Source organism: Corapipo altera, unplaced genomic scaffold, assembly GCF_003945725.1.
Source record: "Corapipo altera isolate COAL_440 unplaced genomic scaffold, ASM394572v1 181, whole genome shotgun sequence".
In the NCBI taxonomy this organism is placed as follows: Eukaryota; Metazoa; Chordata; class Aves; order Passeriformes; family Pipridae; genus Corapipo; species Corapipo altera.
In genome coordinates this window covers 533,118-553,339 of record NW_020884999.1, presented here as the reverse complement: position 1 = coordinate 553,339, position 20,222 = coordinate 533,118, and the positions used below count along the sequence as shown (strand labels likewise).

At 42.2% G+C, this 20,222-nt stretch overlaps 1 protein-coding gene across 6 annotated transcripts; it reads left to right on the top strand.

Annotated features, from left to right (window-relative positions):
* Nucleotides 1–60: 60 nt before the first annotated feature.
* Nucleotides 61–19,326, top strand: CRK (CRK proto-oncogene, adaptor protein). 6 transcript variants are annotated; one of them, XR_003531538.1, is made up of 4 exons: nucleotides 1,845–2,167; nucleotides 9,626–10,161; nucleotides 13,037–13,202; nucleotides 16,003–16,287. XR_003531538.1 is itself a non-coding variant. In XM_027666807.1 (3 exons), the coding sequence occupies exons 1-3, from the start codon at nucleotides 76–78 to the stop codon at nucleotides 16,138–16,140; spliced, it is 813 nt and encodes a 270-aa protein (XP_027522608.1). In that variant the 5' UTR covers nucleotides 61–75; the 3' UTR covers nucleotides 16,141–19,326. The 6 variants fall into 6 exon arrangements, 4 of the variants coding, with proteins under 4 accessions (XP_027522608.1, XP_027522606.1, XP_027522610.1 ...); XR_003531539.1 differs by having other exon boundaries at nucleotides 13,037–13,144; nucleotides 16,003–16,092; XM_027666807.1 differs by lacking the exons at nucleotides 1,845–2,167; nucleotides 13,037–13,202 and adding an exon at nucleotides 61–214 and having other exon boundaries at nucleotides 16,003–19,326.
* The last annotated feature ends 896 nt before the right edge of the window (nucleotides 19,327–20,222 follow it).

Here is a 20,222-nt window from a genome sequence, read left to right as displayed (position 1 = left end):
GAGGCAGGAAAGAGCACAGCACCCTCACAGTTCGGGACAGCTGTGCTCTAACATTGTTTATGCAAGTGCTGCCACATGGAGACTGCACAGTTGAAAAAGCACATTCCTTTCTGGAAAAAGCTCACACAATTGAGCAGAGCTGGAGCAGAGTTCAATACACACTCACAGATATTGCTCTGGGATTTAAGAGATCTTGAAGAACAATCTGAAAGTGGTAAATATTGCTTTGCTCTTGCAGATATAAGATTTGTGCATAGCCACACACATGCGTTCATCTGTGGCACCAGTGGAACTTAAGCTCTTCCCTCTTGCAGACCTCTGTGGTAATGCAGTCAGTTGCCCTGAATAAAATTCAACTTTTTCTTTTGCAGGGCTATTTTTAACCCAGAACAGCTCGTTGGCCCAATTCAGTATGTAGTCCCATGAAAACAGCTGTGCTGGCACAGCCATGGAGTTGCTGGCAGGGAGGATGAGGGCAGGAACTGCTGCCACAGCCCTGAAGGAAAACACACAGTGAGCTGCAGCCTTTAACGAGCAGGATCACAGAATATCCTGAGTTGGAAGGGACCCACAAGGATCATTGAGTCCAACTCCTGGCCCTGCACAGGACACCCACAGGAATCGTGAAATGTGCCTGACAACATTGTCCAAATGTTCCTTGAGTTCTATCAGGCTTGGTACTGTGACCACTGCCCTGTTCAGTGCCCAACCACATTCTGGGGAAAGAACCATTTCCTAATATCCAACCTAAACCTCCCTGGCACAGCTCCAGCTGCTCCCTCAGGTTCTGTCACTGGTCACAGAGAGCAGAGATCGGTACCTGCCCCTCCTCTGCACCTTGTGAGGAAGCTGCAGACCCTGATGAGGTCTCCCCATAGTCTCTTCTTCTCAAGGCTGAACAGACCAAGTGACCTCAGCCACTCCTCATAAGGCTTCCCCTCAAGGCTTTTCACCATCTTCATGGCCTTTGCAGCCAAGCCAGTGCTCACAGGAGCCCCCAAGGTGATCTGCAGCAACAGGGAAGGAATTGGGATGTTCCAGGGGCAGTGGCTGGGATACATCTGCACCCTCCCCCTGCCACAGAGGAGCCCTGTGGGAGCACTGGGAAGGTGTGAGGAGAGGCTGGTGCTGGTGGTGGTCACTGCTGCTCCCAAATACCCAGAGTGGACCCCTCCAGTTGTGGTCAGCGCTCACTGGTACCCACAGATCAAGAAGTGGTGTGGCCAGCAGGACCAGGGCAGTGACCATCTGTCCCCCTGTGCTGAGACACCTCGTATCTTGGGTTCAATTTTGGGCCCCTCACAAGAAAGACACTGGGGAGGTGGAGAGTGTCCAGAGAAGGGAACGGAGCTTGGGAAGGGTCTGGAACAGCAGGAGGGAGCTGAGGGTGCTCAGCCTGGAGAAAAGGGGCATCAGGGGGACCTTCTCTCTCTCTCTTCAACTCCCTGACAGGAGGGTGGAGACAGGACAGCAGGACAGAGTCTTAAACTGTGCCAGGGGAGGATTTCTTCACAGAAGAATTTCTTCACAGAAAGAGCGATTAGATGTTGGAAAGGGCTGCCCAGGGTGGAGTCGCCGTCCCTGAAGGTAAGGAAAGAGCGGACATGGCACTCAGTGCCACGCTCCAGTTGACAAGCTGGTGATCGGTCATAGGTCGGACTCGACTCTCTCAGAGGTCTTTTCCAGCCTGAGTCTGTAACTCGGGGATTCCGCGGCTCCGAACGGTCCCGTTCCGTTCCCGCCTCCGCGCTCCCCGCCCGCCCTCACAGCCGAACCCCCCCCCCGCCTCCCGCGCGCGCGGGGAGATGACGTCACGCCCCCGCGCGCGGTCACGTCCGGTAGGTGAGGTCAGGGCCGGGGCCGCCATTTTGAAGCGGCTCCGCGGGCGGCGGCGGCCGCGGGCGGGGGAGGAGCGCGGCCCCCATGGCCGGGCAGTTCGACTCCGAGGACCGCGCCAGCTGGTACTGGGGGCGGCTGAGCCGCGCCGAGGCCGTGTCGCTGCTGCAGGGGCAGCGCCACGGCACCTTCCTGGTGCGCGACTCCGGCACCATCCCCGGCGACTTCGTGCTGTCGGTGTCCGAGAGCTCCCGCGTCTCGCACTACATCGTCAACAGCCTGGGGCCGGCGGGAGCCCGGCGGGCCGGCGGCGAGGGCCCCGGGGCCCCGGGTGAGTGACCCCCAGGGCTGGCGGTGCCCCCCAGCCCCGGGCAGGGCAGCCGGGGCGGCTCCGCTCGGCGCCCGGGCGGTGTTGGAAGGCGTGGAGCGCTTTGTGATGGAATTAAACCGTGTTTCCGCAGCTGGGGCTGAACCGTCCGCCCGCACCTGCCTTCCCAGCGCCACATGAAACGCGTCCCGGAGCCGGGCGGCCGGGGAGATCCTGCGGCTCCAGCCTCCCGCCGCCTTTGTTTTACTAAAGCGGTTATCGACAGCCCGTGGGTTTGCGTGTCACCCCGGCCGGGAGATGGTTCTGTGGAAGTGTCATCCCAAAGTCTGCCTTCTGACAAGGCAGCGCTGCGCTGTCAGGCAGGCGTGAGGCTGAGTTCCGAGCGGGTAGTTTAAGGAGTGGGGACTCCTCGGGATGTAATGGCAATCGTTGCTTTAAATCAGATGCGAAATTCAGGGGGTTTTTCCCCTTGAAGGGCGAAGTTTGATGTTATTTCTCATCAGCTGAACATCTAATATGAAAACGCGTTTAAGTGTAACACTTAGAGAGCACAAGGTGCTGATGGTGTCGGGGGAAAACTGTGTCATGAGAAGCAGCGTTTTTGCTGTTTAATGCAACTAAATGAACCCCCAGCAACGCAGAGTCCTTGGATGTGTGAGAACCTGCAGTATCCCTCCTGTGGGAATTAATGAAGCTGGTAGTGGAACTGCTCCAGTTTGGATATTAATGCTTGCAAAATTATGTGGGTCTGTTGCTGGCATCTCACAAAAGAGACACTGGACAATTTTTGAAGTCTAGTAAACCTGTGTAATAAGAGATTTGGTGAACTTATTTGGCAGAAAGTAAACATTATATGAATTTCTACAGGGACAGTCACTTCTGATGTAGGTCTGTGGTTGGAATGAGAGACCAAGATTGGAAAGATGTAACAATACTTGTTATAGGGAAGATTTTTCAGTCTCTGCACAGAGTAGTTGACTAAGAGGGAGATAATCGAGGAAAAAAACGAAACTACTGCCAGTGGATTTGCACTGTTACACAGTAATTTCCCTTGCTCAGATTTGAAAATTTGGGAAAGTCTCATCATGTTTACCCCAGGAACTGCAGAGTGCACTGAAGTCACAAAGCTCCACAGGTGGAAGTGGCTGAATTCAGCTGGAAGTCAAGTGTAAGTCGTTGCTGCTGTGGGCAGTGAAATGGTTTGCCACAAAGTGTGGTGGATTGTCTCACATCTGTGCAGACAGTTTTGTTGCTGTAGCTTTGCAGAGGTTTGGTGCAATAATTGCCATGGATTGTTGGTGTTGTGTAGAGCAGAGTAAGTTACCAGGATGGTTTGTTGTGGAATCAGCCCAATAGGACTTTAAAGACAGTGGTGGTGAAAAACACTGGATTGTGGCTGTCAGTTCTGGGCAGTTGATTTCTGGGGAGCATCTGATCTCTGGAAAAACAGTGTTTCCGTGTTATTGTGGTATCACTTCAGTACAGCCATCCTGACTCTTTTATTGGGTTACATCCTTAAGCTCATTTTGTGACATACTATGAGCTGACTTGTGTTATGGGAGCTAAAACATTGTGAAGTTTGGTCAGAATCACTAAATACCTTGTAATTCTCTTGCTTTAAATGTTTATCTGTTTAAAAAGAGTAACTGTGTAAGCTGGTGGCACAGTAGGCTTAATATAACTTAAAAAGTATAATTATGTTTTGGTTGGTCTCCTTTTTATTTGTCCTCTTGCACTACAGACAGTCCTACACTGATTTTAGTAACTTTAACTAAATCATGCCTCCATGCTGATACACTAAACCCAAAAAGGTGCTGATAGTGTGTATATTAAATTACAGTGTAATTGAGATGTTCTTTCAGAAAAATATAAGTGTGGGGTTGTTCTGCAGTGGAAGGGAGATGAAAACTTTGGTAGAAGATTGAATAGGATTTCATGTTTGGGTAGGGAAACCAGTGCAGTAAAGAGAGGTGAATGTTTGCAAATTGTCCTGCTTGCTTATTGTGGTCAAGCTAAAACATTGGGAAAACCAATTCTACATGTTTTATTATGGTACAGCTTATTGGTTGACAAACACACAGGTCTCACTGGGAAATCTGAATATGCCAGGTCGGGTCGTTGGGTTGATTTTTGTTGGTCTCAGTGTTTGTGAAATTCCTGAGTGCTCTAATACTGCACTTAGAGTTAGGGAAACCCCAGTACAGAGTGAATGAGATGAGGAGCTTTGGCTTCCCTAATATTGAAAGTCATGATGTCACAAAAACATGATACTTTCTTCTGTTTCCAAAGTATAAAATAAATTTGTGGACTTTTTGTTAAATTCACCTTTTGCCTGATGCTGCAGTTTTTAACTTCTTGCAGGTGATTTTTCATCATAAGAAAAAAATTTAACAGAAAAATTAACCAGATCTTTTTATTTCTTCCTGAAATGCTGTAAGGCTGTTAAAAAAAATAGGATAAATCACTGAATTATGGGAAAGAAGAACACTCTGTTTCCACTGGAGATGGAGATTAACAGCTGAATGAGAATTAGGGTATAATTTGTGATGAAATATCACAGTCACGGGCTGAAGAAATCCCAAACAATACAAAGTGCTCCATGCAGGGAAGCAGACAATAGAAGAAATACTAAAAACATCATGTGTTTGCAATTTAACATGAGGCTTTGGGATAAAAATGTGTGATATGCACTAAAACAAAATACCTAAAATACCCAAAGAAAGATATGCTTTCTATTGAGAGTACAACATTGTGGAGACAGAAACCTTATAGTGTAGTAAAATTTGTGTGAAGTAGGAAAGTGTGACAAATATAGTGCAGAAACTGGTGTTTTCACTGTGAGTTTTAGGAACATGATGCTTAACTTAGGCTTCTAAGTCACTTCCATTGTGACTCTACTTCCTGGAATCATAGAATCCTGCAGGATGATATCCACACATAGGGGATAATATTCCACACTCTATATGGAACAGCTTTAGGTGTGGGTGAGCAGTGTGGTTTGACTCTGACACTTGGGGTTTTAGGGGTTAGGTTTGGGTTGGGTTTTGGTTTTCTTTCCTTTTTTTATATTGAAATCAAAATATATTTAACTGCAAAGTAGTGGAAGCTTGGGAAGTGCCTGCCTTAGACATCTGCTCTTCTTCCCTCCTGTGTCTGCAGAAATGAGTCTGTGACTCCTGGGTGTGCTCAGAGCTCTGCCAGGAGCCGCTCAATGGGCTTTTATGTTTTCACAGGGCGTTCATGGTGCTTGTTTGTTTTGCTCAGCGTGAGTAGGAAGGTGCTTAAGAACAAGGAAAAAAGGTGTCCCTGTGGGGGTGGGGGAACCACACAGGCTGGAATGTGGTGCCTTCAGAGCCCTGTTCCCATGTGCTCCAGGAGGAAACTGCCTTACATCACTCTGATATCTTGGGAATGAGAGCCTCGGGTCTCAGTACCTGTGTGATAACAGCTTCTCTGGCCCAAAACACGTTTTGTAAGTTGGGAAAGGGGACCACCTTTAAAGATTAGGCCTAAATACAAACATGAAAACCTGTGTTTCCATGAGGTGTTCCCTGCACTGAAAGGAAAAGCTTTCCAAAGCTTGGGAATAAAGAGAAAACTCCCTAGTGACACTAACAGTTAATTGGAGTGAAGAGAGAAATGTAAAACCCCTGAGATGTGTGAGAAAGTGAGAAGTTGCTCTGTGGTTATACCACCTGCCCACACTCTCAAGCAGTAGAATATTGGGTGTTTTATACTCCTCATTCCCCAGTGTCTGTACAATATTTAAAACATGTATAATCAATCTTCTCCAGATTGACATGAAGCCAGCACAGTTCCAAAGGGTGTCAGGAGAGAATGTGCATCATGAACAGAGAACAGACAGGGTCCAGGTTTGAAGCTTTCTTTAATTCTGGAACGCTTTGGATTTTAACTTTTTCCTGGTGTTTCTGAGAGCAGGGGTTTCATTACCTGCTCTGACACTCTGGGGTGGCTGGAGTCAGGTTAAGTCCTAGTGGAGACAGAGCAGGATGGATTGAGTAAGAAAGAGGATCCTCAGCCCTTTGTGCTCCTCATTCAAAGGAGTAACCTTACCCAGCAGAGCAGTGCTGGTGCTAGAGGTGCACACTGAGCAGCTCTTCTTCCTTCAGCTCTGCAGGGCTGTGGAGGAGGGAAGATGATTTTTAGTCCTCCTTTTGTCCAACTTTCATAGGAAGTGACTAAAGTTCCTCCAGGAGCTGGACTTTACCTTTCCACGCCTCGTGCTCTTCCTGAGAGCCTTCAGAAGATGGGGACAATGTGCTGCTCTTGTTTGTGCCTTCAAGAAGACTGTCTCCCAGGATCATGAAGGAAAACTGGTCTGATTCTCAAAAAAACACTTGCCTTGTTGCTGTAACTTTCTTGTGTTAGATCTTGCCTTAATTATTCCATGGGCCTACAGGTATGAGCAGTGTTACAGTTCAGCCAAGAAGCTGAAGAATTTCTCTGAGCCTGAAATCTGTTAATCTTTAATTTCATTATACCAGGAAATGACAAAACTTGGAAGCCTTAATGAGTAGAATTATTTCTGTTACACGTGAGCATCATTTAGCTCATTACCTTGTAGCTGAACAAGAGTATCCACAAAAGAACTGATGGGAAGTTTACCACTTCCTTGGCAAGGTGGATTTGTATTTTATTTCCAACCTGCATTTTACCAACTGTGACCTGGAACTATTTTGTCCTTTTTATGCCTCTGGTAGCTGAATTTTAGAGGTCTTCTGTTTAAGTTCTCCAGACAATTACGAGATTGCTGCCTTTGTGTTCTTTGTTAATTAATTTGGATTAAGCCTGTAGCTTTCTTGTTGCAAAGAGATCTTTCCAGCCTTTTGTAGCTGTCTTACTTTTTTTAATACAAAAGCATCAGAAGTGCACGTGGTGTTCTGGCAGTGCTCTTTGTGAAGATAGAGTCTCTCCTTTCTGATGCTTGTCTCTTTGTCCCTTCAAGGAGTGCATTTATCTTTCTGATCCTTGAATTTGGAGTGTCTGTGTTCTCTGGCTGTTCTTCAGTTGTGCCAAATGCCTTTTAGAGTATGATTTTCCAGGATACAGTACACTGATTTCAGTCGCTCCTTCCCTGTACATAATGTTCCAGTGGACTTTCCTTCTTAAAGTCCAACTTGTATTCAGGTACATTTGGCAGCTACTTCAGGCTGTTGTGCATTAATTGAAGAGGGTGAACCTGTTCCAAAGGAAAAAAAAAGACACTCCAAAATACCTTGTTCATCCTGGTGATGATTGTTGGTGCTGACAAGTGTGATGAATGTTAGTGATGAGCTGCTCGTTCCCTATGACTTGTAAGATTTTTCTTGGAATACTTTTGTTGCTGGAGACAGAGCTCAGCCTCCTGACTGAGTCAGCTTGTAGCAGCTTTTACAAAAGTAGAGTTACAGGTTCTGTATTATTGTCATGTGAAATAAGTTCCATGTCAGTGAACTTCCCTGAGATTCAGGCTTTTCCCTATGACTTCAAAGTGCTTTGCTACCCTGGTCTTAAAGTTTCTGTGACTTTTTCTTTTAACCTAAGTGTCCCCACAAGCCTTGATCCTTAAAGATTCACAACTAAAGTAGTAGGAGATATATGCTCATGTTTCTGTCACCAGACAGGTCTGAAACTTGATGTCTTTACCACTAGTTACAAGCTTGGTTTCCCGCTTCCAAAGCTGGAGGAAGTGCAGCATTCCCAGATCACATCATACCCTGATGGAGTGAGCTTCAGCTCTTTGGAAGTGGTGTAGGGATGCTGCCCGTCCAGCCAGAAGTCATCTCCTGTGAGGCCACTGGGATGAAATTCCAGAGTTCTGGCAAAGTCTGGAGCTGTAAGTTACATCTCAGCAACAAAAGTTGAGAGGGTTTTGTAACTTCTCAGCGTTACAATTTGGGAGAATAAGATGGAATCTTATTTCTCTTCCCGTGCTGGGTTCGTATTTCATACTGATAATTACATTAACTTCCTTATCTCTCAGTGATGCCAGTTTGTGTTTTGTTTTTCACAATTTTTTTGAGGGTATTGCTTTTGGTTTTTGGCTCCCTGTGTTTGTATTCATTTCTTTTGAAAGCCTTTCAGGGCTGTTAATGCATGCAAATGTGCATTTTCCGATGGCTTAGTTCTGCTGCTTTGAGTTTCCTGTAACCAGCTTCACTAATGTTTATGTTCCTTCAGGATACTTCAAAACTTATTTATCGGGTGTTTGTCTATGTTGATCTTATTGAATCTGCCCTTTTCTCTGTTAGAACCCCTTTTTACTCTCTTGAAAGAGCTTGTTGTAATGTCAGCTTTCCATGCTGACAGTGCTACTTTGAAGGGGGGTTTGGATCAGTGACAGTTTGAAGGATTCTGTTTGCTTTGTACTCCAGAGCTAAGTCTCGGAACTGTTAGATATTCCCTGCAGAGAAAACAGACTTGCAAAGTAAGCATCTCTTTCTTGCTAAAAGAGTTACTCATTAAAGCATAAATCTTTTCATCTCCTCTACCCTCCCCCAGCCTTCCAGGATTCTTCCCATAACTGATTGCACAGGGTTATGGTGGAAATAGAACATCATGTGTGTGTTTTTCCCCAGAAGAACGTAAAATGGAAAAAAAAGGACAGCACACTGATTGAAAATTGAAATGGATACTCTGCCCTTTGGTGCTTGTGATGGCTTGAATATGAACATCATCTGTATTTCAGTGTTTTTGAGTTTTGGGTTTATAGCTTAGGCTCTGTCTGACAAACATGGCAAAGAAACTACAAGACTTGAGATTAAAAGGCTGAGTCATACCTATTATGAAAATATATGTCATTGCTTTGCATTGCATAAAACACAGATAATTTTCTTTAATGGTACCTTTTATCAAAATGAAAAATAACTGCATTTGCTCATTCATATCACATTTTGCTGCTGTGCTAAGCAGTTTCCCAAAATGTCCATGCCTTTAACCCAAGGTATATTACAGCAGGTAAACAACCATTATGGCACTGTTGTCCTTTAAAAATAAATCTGAACAGCAAAAGAGAGTTTAAAAAAAAAATAATTTCCTTGAAATTGTACCAAGATTTCGTTTACTTCCTATATTTAGAGTATAAAACAGGAAAAAGGGTATCATGTGTTACTGAAAATGGTACAGACTTCTGAGAAAGATGCACTGAACATTTTCATCTCTTGGGTCCATATAACATTGAAAGAAACAAAGATATTTTTATCCTAATTCAGGAAGTTTGGCAGTGCCAAACAATTACTCTTTTCCTTCTTTGACAAAATCTTTTAGAACAAAAGTCTATCCTCATGATCACGATAGTGCTGTCTTAGATTAAAAATACTCTAAAAGCTGAATTTGATGAATGCTGGTGTAAAGATACCAAATTCACTGTAGAAATACTTCTCTGCAAATGTCTTCTCAGCTGTTTTATTTACAGTTTTAACTGTTGTATGCTCTCTTTGACATGTTGCCTTCTTTTTCCAGGGTCGAATCCCACCAGATTTCGAATAGGTGACCAAGAGTTTGATTCTTTGCCATCTTTACTGGAATTCTACAAAATACACTATTTGGACACTACGACCTTGATAGAACCAGTCTCCCGGTCCAGGCAGAATAGTGGTGTTATCCTCAGGCAGGAGGAGGCTGAGTATGTGCGAGCTCTCTTTGACTTTAATGGAAATGATGAGGAAGATCTTCCATTTAAGAAAGGAGACATACTGAAAATCTGGGATAAGCCTGAAGAGCAGTGGTGGAATGCAGAAGACAGCGAAGGGAAGAGGGGAATGATACCTGTTCCTTACGTCGAGAAGTATAGACCTTCCTCTGCTTCAGTCCCTACTCTGATTGGAGGTAACCAGGATAGTTCCCACCCACAACCACTGGGTGGGCCGGAGCCAGGGCCCTATGCCCAGCCCAGCATCAACACTCCGCTCCCTAACCTTCAGAATGGCCCTATTTATGCCCGGGTTATCCAGAAGCGAGTCCCTAATGCCTACGACAAGACAGCCTTGGCTTTGGAGGTACATAATGGGCAAAATTTAGAAGGAAGAGATCTGTTCAAGGGATTTCCCTTTCAATCACATTGATAGTTTTGTAGGAATGAGAAAGGGAAAAGCATTGTAATACTGGTTTTATGTCGTGGTTAATAAGTTACGGATAAAGGCTTTTTTTTTTTTTTTAAATGAGTGACTTAAGTCACTTGTAGATTAGATTATTGTTGATTATTACAGCATGTTTAGGTTACTCAACCAGTATTGTGTCTTTGTCAGCCATCACTAACACAAGTGTTTCCCCATCCATGTTTTCACTTCCCAGGTGTTTATTTTAGGGGGGAGGGAGAGGGAGCAGTTCATGAATTGTGTGTCTGAACCTGTGCTTGCTGTCGTGTGCCTCACCAACGTGTACAAGGTGTGCTGGGTTGTTTGTTGGTTTATGTTGTGTTGGGTTTTCCCCCCCCCAGTCTGTCAGCAGTTTAAAGCAATCAGTGCAAACATTGATAGTCATTTTGAAGTGACCCAGGGTGAGATGATGATGATGATCACACACAGGGTTTTACTGTAATATCTTCACCTTAAGCAGATTGCTTTGGGTTTAGATTGGGAAGCAGGAGTGTTTTACAATTTACATTACAATTTATTAGGGAGGTCTTGCATAAAGCAGTGATTGATGGAGCAGGATTTGTAATAAAGCAAGGAGTTTCCCTCAGGCTGATTCACTTCCTGACATGATCAAGTGCTTGTATAGGCCCTTTTTGATTTTTCTTTTTCCTCTTAAAAGATGACTGGAGTGCTCTATCTCTCCACATCAGATAGTTCTCCCTCAAGTTGAGTTGGAGGAAATTGATACCAAGGTATTCCCAGTGGCAGACCTTTGCCTTAGGATATGTAAATTGTATCCTTTAATCTAGGCTTTCTTTGAGCCAGAGGCTCTGGAATTTCCTGATACCTAATTGACTTCCTGTTTATATAACATTTTAAGTACTTGGGAAAAAACAGTTTCTGTGCTGAGTCAGAACATCTCCTCTTCACTCTCACATACTTTGTGTAATTGTGCAGAGCACAAAAGGCACTTCAGGACTCCAGTGATTTGGCAGCTGTAGGTGTGTGTCTGTAGTACAGAACTCGCAAATGCAGCACATTCTACAGATGGATAATTGATGTACAGCCTGGCAAATGTGAAATTTTTTCCCATTGCAGGTAAAAATTTATCTGGGGGAGCAATGTAAATGCACTCTGAGTTACTATACATTCTGTTAGATAGGTGACTGGGTTTGGGTTGAGAAGCATGAGAAATTTATGCCAACTCATCAGATTTTAGGGAAATGTGAAGATTTTTATCCTTCATACTTTACTACAGCCTAAAATACTGTCTCTTTCCCTGTTTTTCTCACTTTCCACCCAGCCACCTCCTGGAACTTGGGAATATTCCTAAATGGCATTGCAGACTATGTAATTACCAGATGTTACATATTTTTTGAGCCTCTGGATATTATGTTGTGGCATATTTATCAAAAACTTTTGGGTTTCTTTTTGGATTTTGCTATTAATTTTATATTATTATTTAACTATTATTTATCAGTGTGCCACTAATGTTCTCTCAAGCCTCAACTTCCCACTTTAAAGCAGAACCCCACAACACTGCCCTGTGCAGAGTTTGGGAGCTTGGAGTGAAATAGGGAGAGTGAGAAAATGCTGGTAAATCCAGGCCATCATAAGCAACTTAGAGTGAAAGGAAATCCTTTAGAGGCTGAAGAACAGCTTGGGAGTGCTGTGGCTGATCTTGTGTTAGCTCAATCCTCTTCACCAAAACTCACATGATCTGTCAAGTTGCTGTGCTTTAGGAAGAGTAGTTGTGGAGAATCTCTCTCTCCTCTGAGCTACCCTACACCATTAGTATCTTTTACTAACTGATGATAACAGGCTTGACAGCTGAAGGGTTGGGGAGGAGGGAGCTGAGAAGTGTCAGCTCAGCTCATCTTTGTGACAATATAAGATTTCTGGTGCACAACATTGGCCTTTGTGGGCCTTACAAACTTACTGAAATACTTATCAGTTGAATGTAGAGCTTCTTGATTAGGGTGATGCACTCCTGTCTTGCTACACCTCTGCATTTAAGAAATGCAGCAGTAGTGGTGGTTCTTTATTCTGTATAAACTGGGAAAATTTAGTTTTAGAACATGAGCCATTGATCACTGCTTCTAGTGTCCTTCAGAGCTTCTTTGCAGCTTTTATCACTTCCAATCACAATGTTACTGAGTTGCTTTCAATGTCTGTACAGGGAAAAAAAGAGCAATATGCACTTCATTTTCTCCCAAGTTTTTCTTCATCCTGTCTATCAAAGTACTGTTTCTTGTTGTCTCCTTTTTTCACATTCCCTTTCGCTTCATGGTGTTCCTTCCCTGTTTATTTAGAGATCTCTTTCTTAGATAACTTAGTAGAAAGCATTATGTAAATCTTATCAGTCCATTTTTGCCCAGACCTCTTTATAAATACAGAAAGTGGGATTCTTTCCAAATGAAAACTCTTATCCTCAAATCTGGCAATATTCATGGGTGGGGGTGGATCCCACTGTTTCTCTTAGAAAAATAGATTCTTAACATCAAACAGTTTTTGCCCAAACTGCAAACAGAATATCTGTACTGCTCTGTTATTTTAAGACTGACATGCTTTTGAAGAGCTCAAGGGAGGAGGATCAGAGCAGGCGATGTTCTAATAAAGTCTGTGCTGTGTTATGGAAAAAAGATTCAGCAGGAGAAGTTAACATTTGTTTTGCATGTAACTGGACCTATTCAAGGAGTTGTCAGTCTATTTTAAGAGAAAATAGAGGAGAAAAAAGGAAGATCTGTTTGGTGAATGACTCTGAGATCGATCGATTTATTTTTTTTCTTTGTAACAGTAGCAGAACTCTGCCACCTTGACCTCACCAAAGAGGAGTACTTGGAATAAAACCTCAGCATACAGAAGTCTTCACTTGAACCTTCAGTTTTGCTTTGAAGCATATGGGGTATATTTAGTTTTAAAACTTCTGATGAAGACTGAGACAAACCTGACTTTCTAGCAGGGTACAGTGTTGTTCCTGAGGTGCTGTGCTTGGTGGGATGATGCACTGTGGACTAATGATACCATAAGTCAATGTTAAAAGTGAGAGGAATTCAGAGAGAATATCCACTTCTAATCTAAGTGTTTTAAAATTTCAGCACTTGTAATAATGGGTAATTTTTGAAAAGTTCTCTGTATTGTCTTCAGGACAGTGTTTGAACTACAGCTTAATAGGCAGAGTTTCAAAGCAGATCTAGAAAGATCTGTAAGTTATTGAGGAACTAATGGAGTCATTTTATTAAGCCAGCATTTGTGAAATGGTCTGTGCTCACTTAAGTCAGTCCTGCTTTGATAGGTGTAAAGATATATATGTAAAAGAATGAAGTGGGAAGATATATATATAGATGAAATGTGAATGAAAATTTGTATAAGAGTGATTGCTAAATGACATTACTGCAATGGTAAAAAAGGAATATTTTATCTCAGAGGTCTTTCCTCTTTTCACGATCACTGAAATGCAGATTTCATGTGTAGCTTCTTGTAGTAAGGAGAATTCATAAATGGGTGTCCCTTGGCTGCAATGACCCTGAAACACCCCTGAAAACCAAAAAACAGCTACAAGATGCTTCTGGGAGTGAGGGAGTGTCACAAGCATCCTGTATTATAACTCACTGCCATTGCAGTGTTGAACTCACCTTTTGCAGGTGAGTTGATTGTAAGATGTCCAAGATAAACTCTGTATGAACGTGAATTAGGGTGTGATAGTCAATAAGAGCAGTCTGAGAAAAATACCTTGCAGACAGCAAACTTAAGTGCAGCTTGTGTTTCTTCCTTCCTAGTGGGTTGGAGGTTAAATACTGTTGTGTTGGAGGCTGATACACAGATTATATCCAGGTCTGAAGAGTTTAAAATTATCTAGGACATTGTTCTTGTAATGGTTGTGATTAGGAAATAAGATTTTCCGGTTCTAGTATTGTCACATTTAATCTCCTCCTTGTTAAATTAGAGCTGATGTATTGTTTTGGTCAGCAGAGTATTTTTATTGGTACAACCCCCCAGTGGTTATTAGCAGTAGTAGAATTATACAAACTGCATGATTAAATTCCTAAAGAGCTGAAACTTGCATTCAGTAGTCGAGGAAGGTTTCCTTTTTGCCTGTAGCAAATACATAAGAGGATTCTCTTCAAAATATGATTCATTAAAATGTCTATACTAATGATTACAAAAGGAAAAAATAAAACTACAGTGAGAGTCCCAGTGGGCCTCTCATTACCAGATAAGTAATCATGAGAGGTATGGGGAGCTTAATTAAATGTCCATGAAGTGGTTTGAATTTATGAACTGTTAAAAGCTGTTCTGGCAAAAGATCGCAAGTGATTAAAACCTGTAAAGTTAATGGAGATTGGTAACATCTTAAATTGTTTTCCTTGTTCTTCATTTGCTGCCTGGAAAGTGAGAATAATGAGATTCAGTTAGGATGGATTTGGAACACAGTGATGAGCATCTGTGTAAACCAGTAACTGTATATTCAGTGAATTTTTGGATTAAATGCAGTGAGGCTTTTGGCCTTGCCTTCAGAGTTTATTTACAGTATAAATGAAAGAAAATAAGCATATATCTGTCCCTAGAAAGCATCCTCCCTCTAAAGAATTCCAAAATCCATTGTTTTTTACTTGTAAATAAGATTATTGATAAAATTCTACAGAGGGGTAGAAACGGGTAGACAGCTTTTCAGGGTTGCATTTATTAATTCACCAGCACCTTTACAATGTAAATTTTGCTTTCTTAGCTTGTGTAAGTGCTGTTTAAAGTACCCTTCAAGATGCAACAGAGTTGGGGACTGATCAGACCTAGACCTGACTGCACTGCCTTGGGGAAGCAACTGCTGTGCAGTTTGACCCTTTGCCAGAGGGAGACAGAATTGGTGCCGAGAATATCAGGGTAGAGATGAGAATAGGAGATATATTGCTGGGCTTTTATGTAGTGTATTGTGTTAAAATCAGATGCTTTGAAACAATGTGTTCTAGTTTCATTGGTCCATAGCAGCCATTCTTTTATTTTTCTAGCTAAAAAAAGTCAGGTCTAAGAGGGAGAGGGCATCAGTTCTCTTTAATATTTCTGAGTGGTGGACTTGGCAGTGCTGAGTTAGTGGTTGGACTCTGATCCTCAAGATCTTTTCCAGCCTAAACAATTCTGTGGTTCAGTGAGATTTATTTCTGTGAGAAATCTGTGGTGGGCAAGACTGAAATGTCATCTGGCCTTGCCTCTGGTAGTGGCTGTTTGAGGACGCTCAGAGTAAGAACAGAGCAGCCTTAAGGCACTACTGCTTAGACACCTGCACATTGTCTCAGTGTTTTATAGTCTGTGGAGAGAGATCCCCCACTTATCCAGAGCCTTTTTAATAATACCTGAGAAGTGGAATTTCAAAACCGAGGAGCTGTTTAGCTTCCAGGTTAGTGTTCCCTTGGTCCAGCCTGCCTTGTTGTTCTCAGTGGAGAACCAGCAGTGTGCAAACCTCTGTCGGTCCAGCGAGGCACATTCATTGGGATGGCACCTGATGGCAGGTCCCAAGAGTGCTCTGAGGGATTGGTACTGGATTGCTGGCTCTTCAGGTAGTTCTCACCTGATCTAGGCATGCCTTTTTCTCTCTATACTTTCTTCAGGAGTGAATGACATGGGGGACAGGCTGGTGTCTCAGGAACGGTCAGGACTGCTTTGTATGGACGTGTGTCTGGTACACTTGGGGGACACACCGGCGGGGAGGGCTGGCGGCTCACCCCGGTGTTTATGGATGGTAACACGTATTTATTTCTTACCCCACAGGTCGGTGAGCTGGTAAAGGTCACAAAGATTAACATGAGTGGTCAGTGGGAAGGAGAATGTAATGGCAGACGGGGTCACTTTCCATTCACACATGTCCGTCTGCTGGATCAACAGAATCCCGACGAGGACTTCAGCTGAGTGTGGCTCAACAGTTGCGCTTACAGATGGGAACAATCTCAACTTGTTTTTATTGCAGATGCCATCAAGACTCTGTTCCGACCGATTGAAAGCGGAATTGCTTGGATAAGCATTCTGATAACCTGCAAACCCCTGGGACTGAACACCACCATTCCTTAATCAAGGGTCATGTAATTCAGGGTACGACAGTAGATAACTCGTGTGTCAAGTGGCAGAACTAGTCCACGATTCTAGGTTGTAATGCCTGCTTATGTCCATGTGCACGGCAGACTGGACCTTGCCAGCAGCAGCAGCCGGGGAGAGCAGGACTGTAGATGTTCAGATGACATTTATAGCTCTCTCCGGTCCCATTGCTTATGTTGCTTCTTCCTCAGGCAATGAACATCAACCGTAGACAATTCAATACACAGATAGAAATTTCACCAATTTATCCTGGAGCTTTCTCCATGTTTTTTTCCATCCTGAATTCTCTGTCCTAGAAAGGCTATACAGTACTCTGCATGGTCAGTTAACTATGCACAGTACAGATTTATGTAGTGCTGTTGGGGACAGCCCTTGTGATTTACACGTTCTTACCATTTTAATGGTAAATGACAGATCAAATCAACCTCAGAATTCTAGAAGTTTGTGGACACTAGATTGATTTCGTCAGTACTGTTGATGCTTCAAACATAGCAGTTGATATTAAATTAAGATTTTTGTTAACACTCAAATATCTCTTTATCCACAAATACAAGGCTTATAGAAGTGTAAACATCCATATCAGTGCTGAAAAATACGTGCGTAGCACTTTAATACGTAGCTTTAAAGCAGTGTTTGATTCACTAAATATACTAAAATATTGACACTGCTTTCCAGTAAAGTTAAATTATGTAGGGCTAGTTTAATGTTTCTAGAATTCTTGGATACTCCTGTTGTACAATACTGTTACAGTACAAATCGGTGTCAAACATGGTGAACTGACAAACCAAATATTACTTTTATTATAAAGTTACTCTGGGGACTCTTCTGGTTTGATTCCCATCTGTAAAATATTTGATAGTGAATTCATGAGGATTTTATTTTTAATAAACTAATGGAAAATAATTGTGTGCTTCTGGACTGATTCTCAAAAGGCATAATAGAGTAAATACGGCTTCCTAGCTCATAATGAAAATCAGTGCATTGAATAGGCAGTATTATGCACTGCTTGGTGGTTGTTTTTGTAGTCTGTTCTTCTAATTATCTGGTTTTCTCTAATATAAATCAGAATGGATTCAGTAAGTTTTGTAAACTGAAATTAAACACTGAAGTAACTATCCCTTGCCTGTACCCTGGGTTGTTTTCCAAGCACAGCACTAGTGACCAAACTAAATTTTGTAACTTTATGACTACAGTGTAATCCGTACAGAACAGTTTTTCTAAATAGTATCAAACGGAAAATGTTGGTTTTCCTTGCTACAAACCATGTGACTCGAGTGGCTCATTGGTGGCACATGCTGCAAAGGCCTTTGCTGCACTGCACCGACCTGTACAACAATACTGGTAACACTTTACCTCAGAACTCTGTAACATGCTGGAAGTTATAATATTTCTGTTATATTTAAGTACTAGTCGTTTTACTTCAGAACTAATCCATCAGCAAGTCTGACTAATGTTCAGGTTATGGGCACTCATGACTTCTGTGCACTAACGCCGATGTACGTTAATCACACCTGTCCATCACCAGTCTCCTGAGCACTACTGAGGATTGTCAGAAAACTGACAGCTGGGACAGTGGTGTGGGAGTGGAAACAAAGGAATCGCAGTCCTGTCCTAGCTTGGATTGCTGTTCTGGTTAGGGTGATGTGCCAGTGATTGTGGGATCTCTTCTAGCTCAGTACAAAATTCACTTTGAGGGGAAAAAAATTGACAAACTAACTGTAGGCTCTGTAACTCATCGGTTTCTTTAAGGCTAATTTGTATTTTTCCTCTGACCTTGATATTTACTGTAACAGGGTTTTTTTGTTCAATAGCTGCACTCTAAATAACAGGCTTAATATTGAGTTTTTCAATTGCCCGTATTTGCTTATGTTTTTCTTCATGTATTGCAAAAGAAACATAGCGAACGGTGTGTTCTTAGAATAACACTGTTCTGAAGTATTTTTCCCAACTGCAGTTAATGAAAGCCCATATATTTGTACCTTTCCAATCGGGAGTTAAATTTTAAGATACCGAAAGAACATTTTTCTGGTAGTTTCATTATGCAAATATTGCCCTTTTAATAGGAAAGACGTGAGTCAAATTAATTAGCAAATCCCCTGCAAACTTTGTAGATGTGGTTTTATTAGGACTGTATAAATTGCAAATATTTGTACACTTTGAAACAGCAAAATAAAGAAACTAGAGGAGTCTTAATAGCCACTGTTGCACTAGAACCCCAGTTCTTGTCAAGCAGTTTTTCATAGTCAACTGACACATTAATGCAACTGTTTTCCACTATTCAGTTCTAAGCCAAAATGTGGTTTTGTTTCATAGGTGGTAGAAATGTTTGCATTTGGACAAAGTAGACATTTCAACTTGTCAAGCTCTTAAAGGAAAATAGGTAGAACCTATGTTCATGAACATGTAGATTAAATCCTTTTGTGGCCTTTGTTTATCCTCTTCTATTTGTTCCCTCCCTTCTCCCCGATGCGTGCAAAAAAATCATTGCTAAGAATGTTGGTCACAATCTTTTGTCTCTACTTGGCTGTGTTTTTTGGTTTCTTGTGCATAGGCAGGTGTTAGAACTAGAATAATCATTTCTAGAAATACACCGTGAAAGCAGAATGCTCAATTACACTGTGTTCTTCTGGTGCATTTACACATTATATCACACTAAAAAGTACAACTGGCTGCTATGGTTTTTTTAATATATATTTCATTTTGGTAAACCCCAGCCTTTTTACTAATATTGGACCTGGTTAAATCTTGTTAATCTGTTTGAATTGTATTTGTTAATAATGAAAATATTTCTAATCATTTTAAGAGTAAAACACTTCATTTTTGTTAATGGTTTTGGGGAAGGATTCTAACCAAACCAGTTTGAAGAAAAATATGAAACATGTGCCATTGTATTATAACACTATCCACTTTCTTGACAGTTAAAGTCTTTTTTTATTTTTTTGTAGCATGTAATGTATATGTTCATAGTACGTGAAGTAAATAAAAGTATAGCCAAAACTTTGACTCGGTGTCATTCTCAATCATATGTTGTTGTAATATATGAATTTAGTGATCTCAAAATAGAGCTGTGGGTGTGGCCATTTTTAATTTGCCATATTTGTATGAAGACAATTATAACACCTGCAGAAGTAAGACAAACCAAGGTAACTAAAATAACTTATCAACCAATAAAATATGGCTTTTTTGAAATGAGGTGGCTTTCTGTAACCAAATTAGTCAAGGGGTAGGGGAAAACTGAATTGTCATTGCAAAAGAGGACTTGTGAGGAATGTTAATATGAGATTTTATAGCTATTGGTCTCACTTCTACCTGCACAGGTGTATCAGGAAATAGTGTGGGGATTCTTTGGATGGGATGTGTATGTTTGGGAAGGTAAAAAGCTGTTTATTTATTCCTAGAAAGGTCAGTAAAAACATCAAGTTATACAAACTGATACCAGCAGGAATCTCCTACAGGAGTCTAGTAATGGTTCAGCAGAACTGCTTTGTCCCTGTGGTAGTGGGAGAGCACTATTCCAATGAAAGGCAAAGGTGTGCAGGTGCTGTCAGGGGATGAAGCACAGAAAATGAGGATCAGAATGCCTGTGTCCCGTGGGGAAGAACGTTTGTAACATGAATCTGCATTAGACCTACTTTTGCCATTGTATTCCTTAAAAGCTGCAAGGGGATGGTGGTCTTTCGGCCCCCAAGGATAAGAATCCTGATGGCAAGATTCCTGTTGTATCTCCACACAGGAAAGATTCTTTTATCACCTTCAGATGGAAAAAACCTTATATTTTCTTGGGTAAAACCCCCCAGCTTTGCTCCAGTGTTCACATAGCTTGGCTGCAGCAGATCTGCAATCCAAAAGTGCCATTTAATGAGGTTAGAAACCTATTGCTTTTCCTTTTCCTCTCCTTC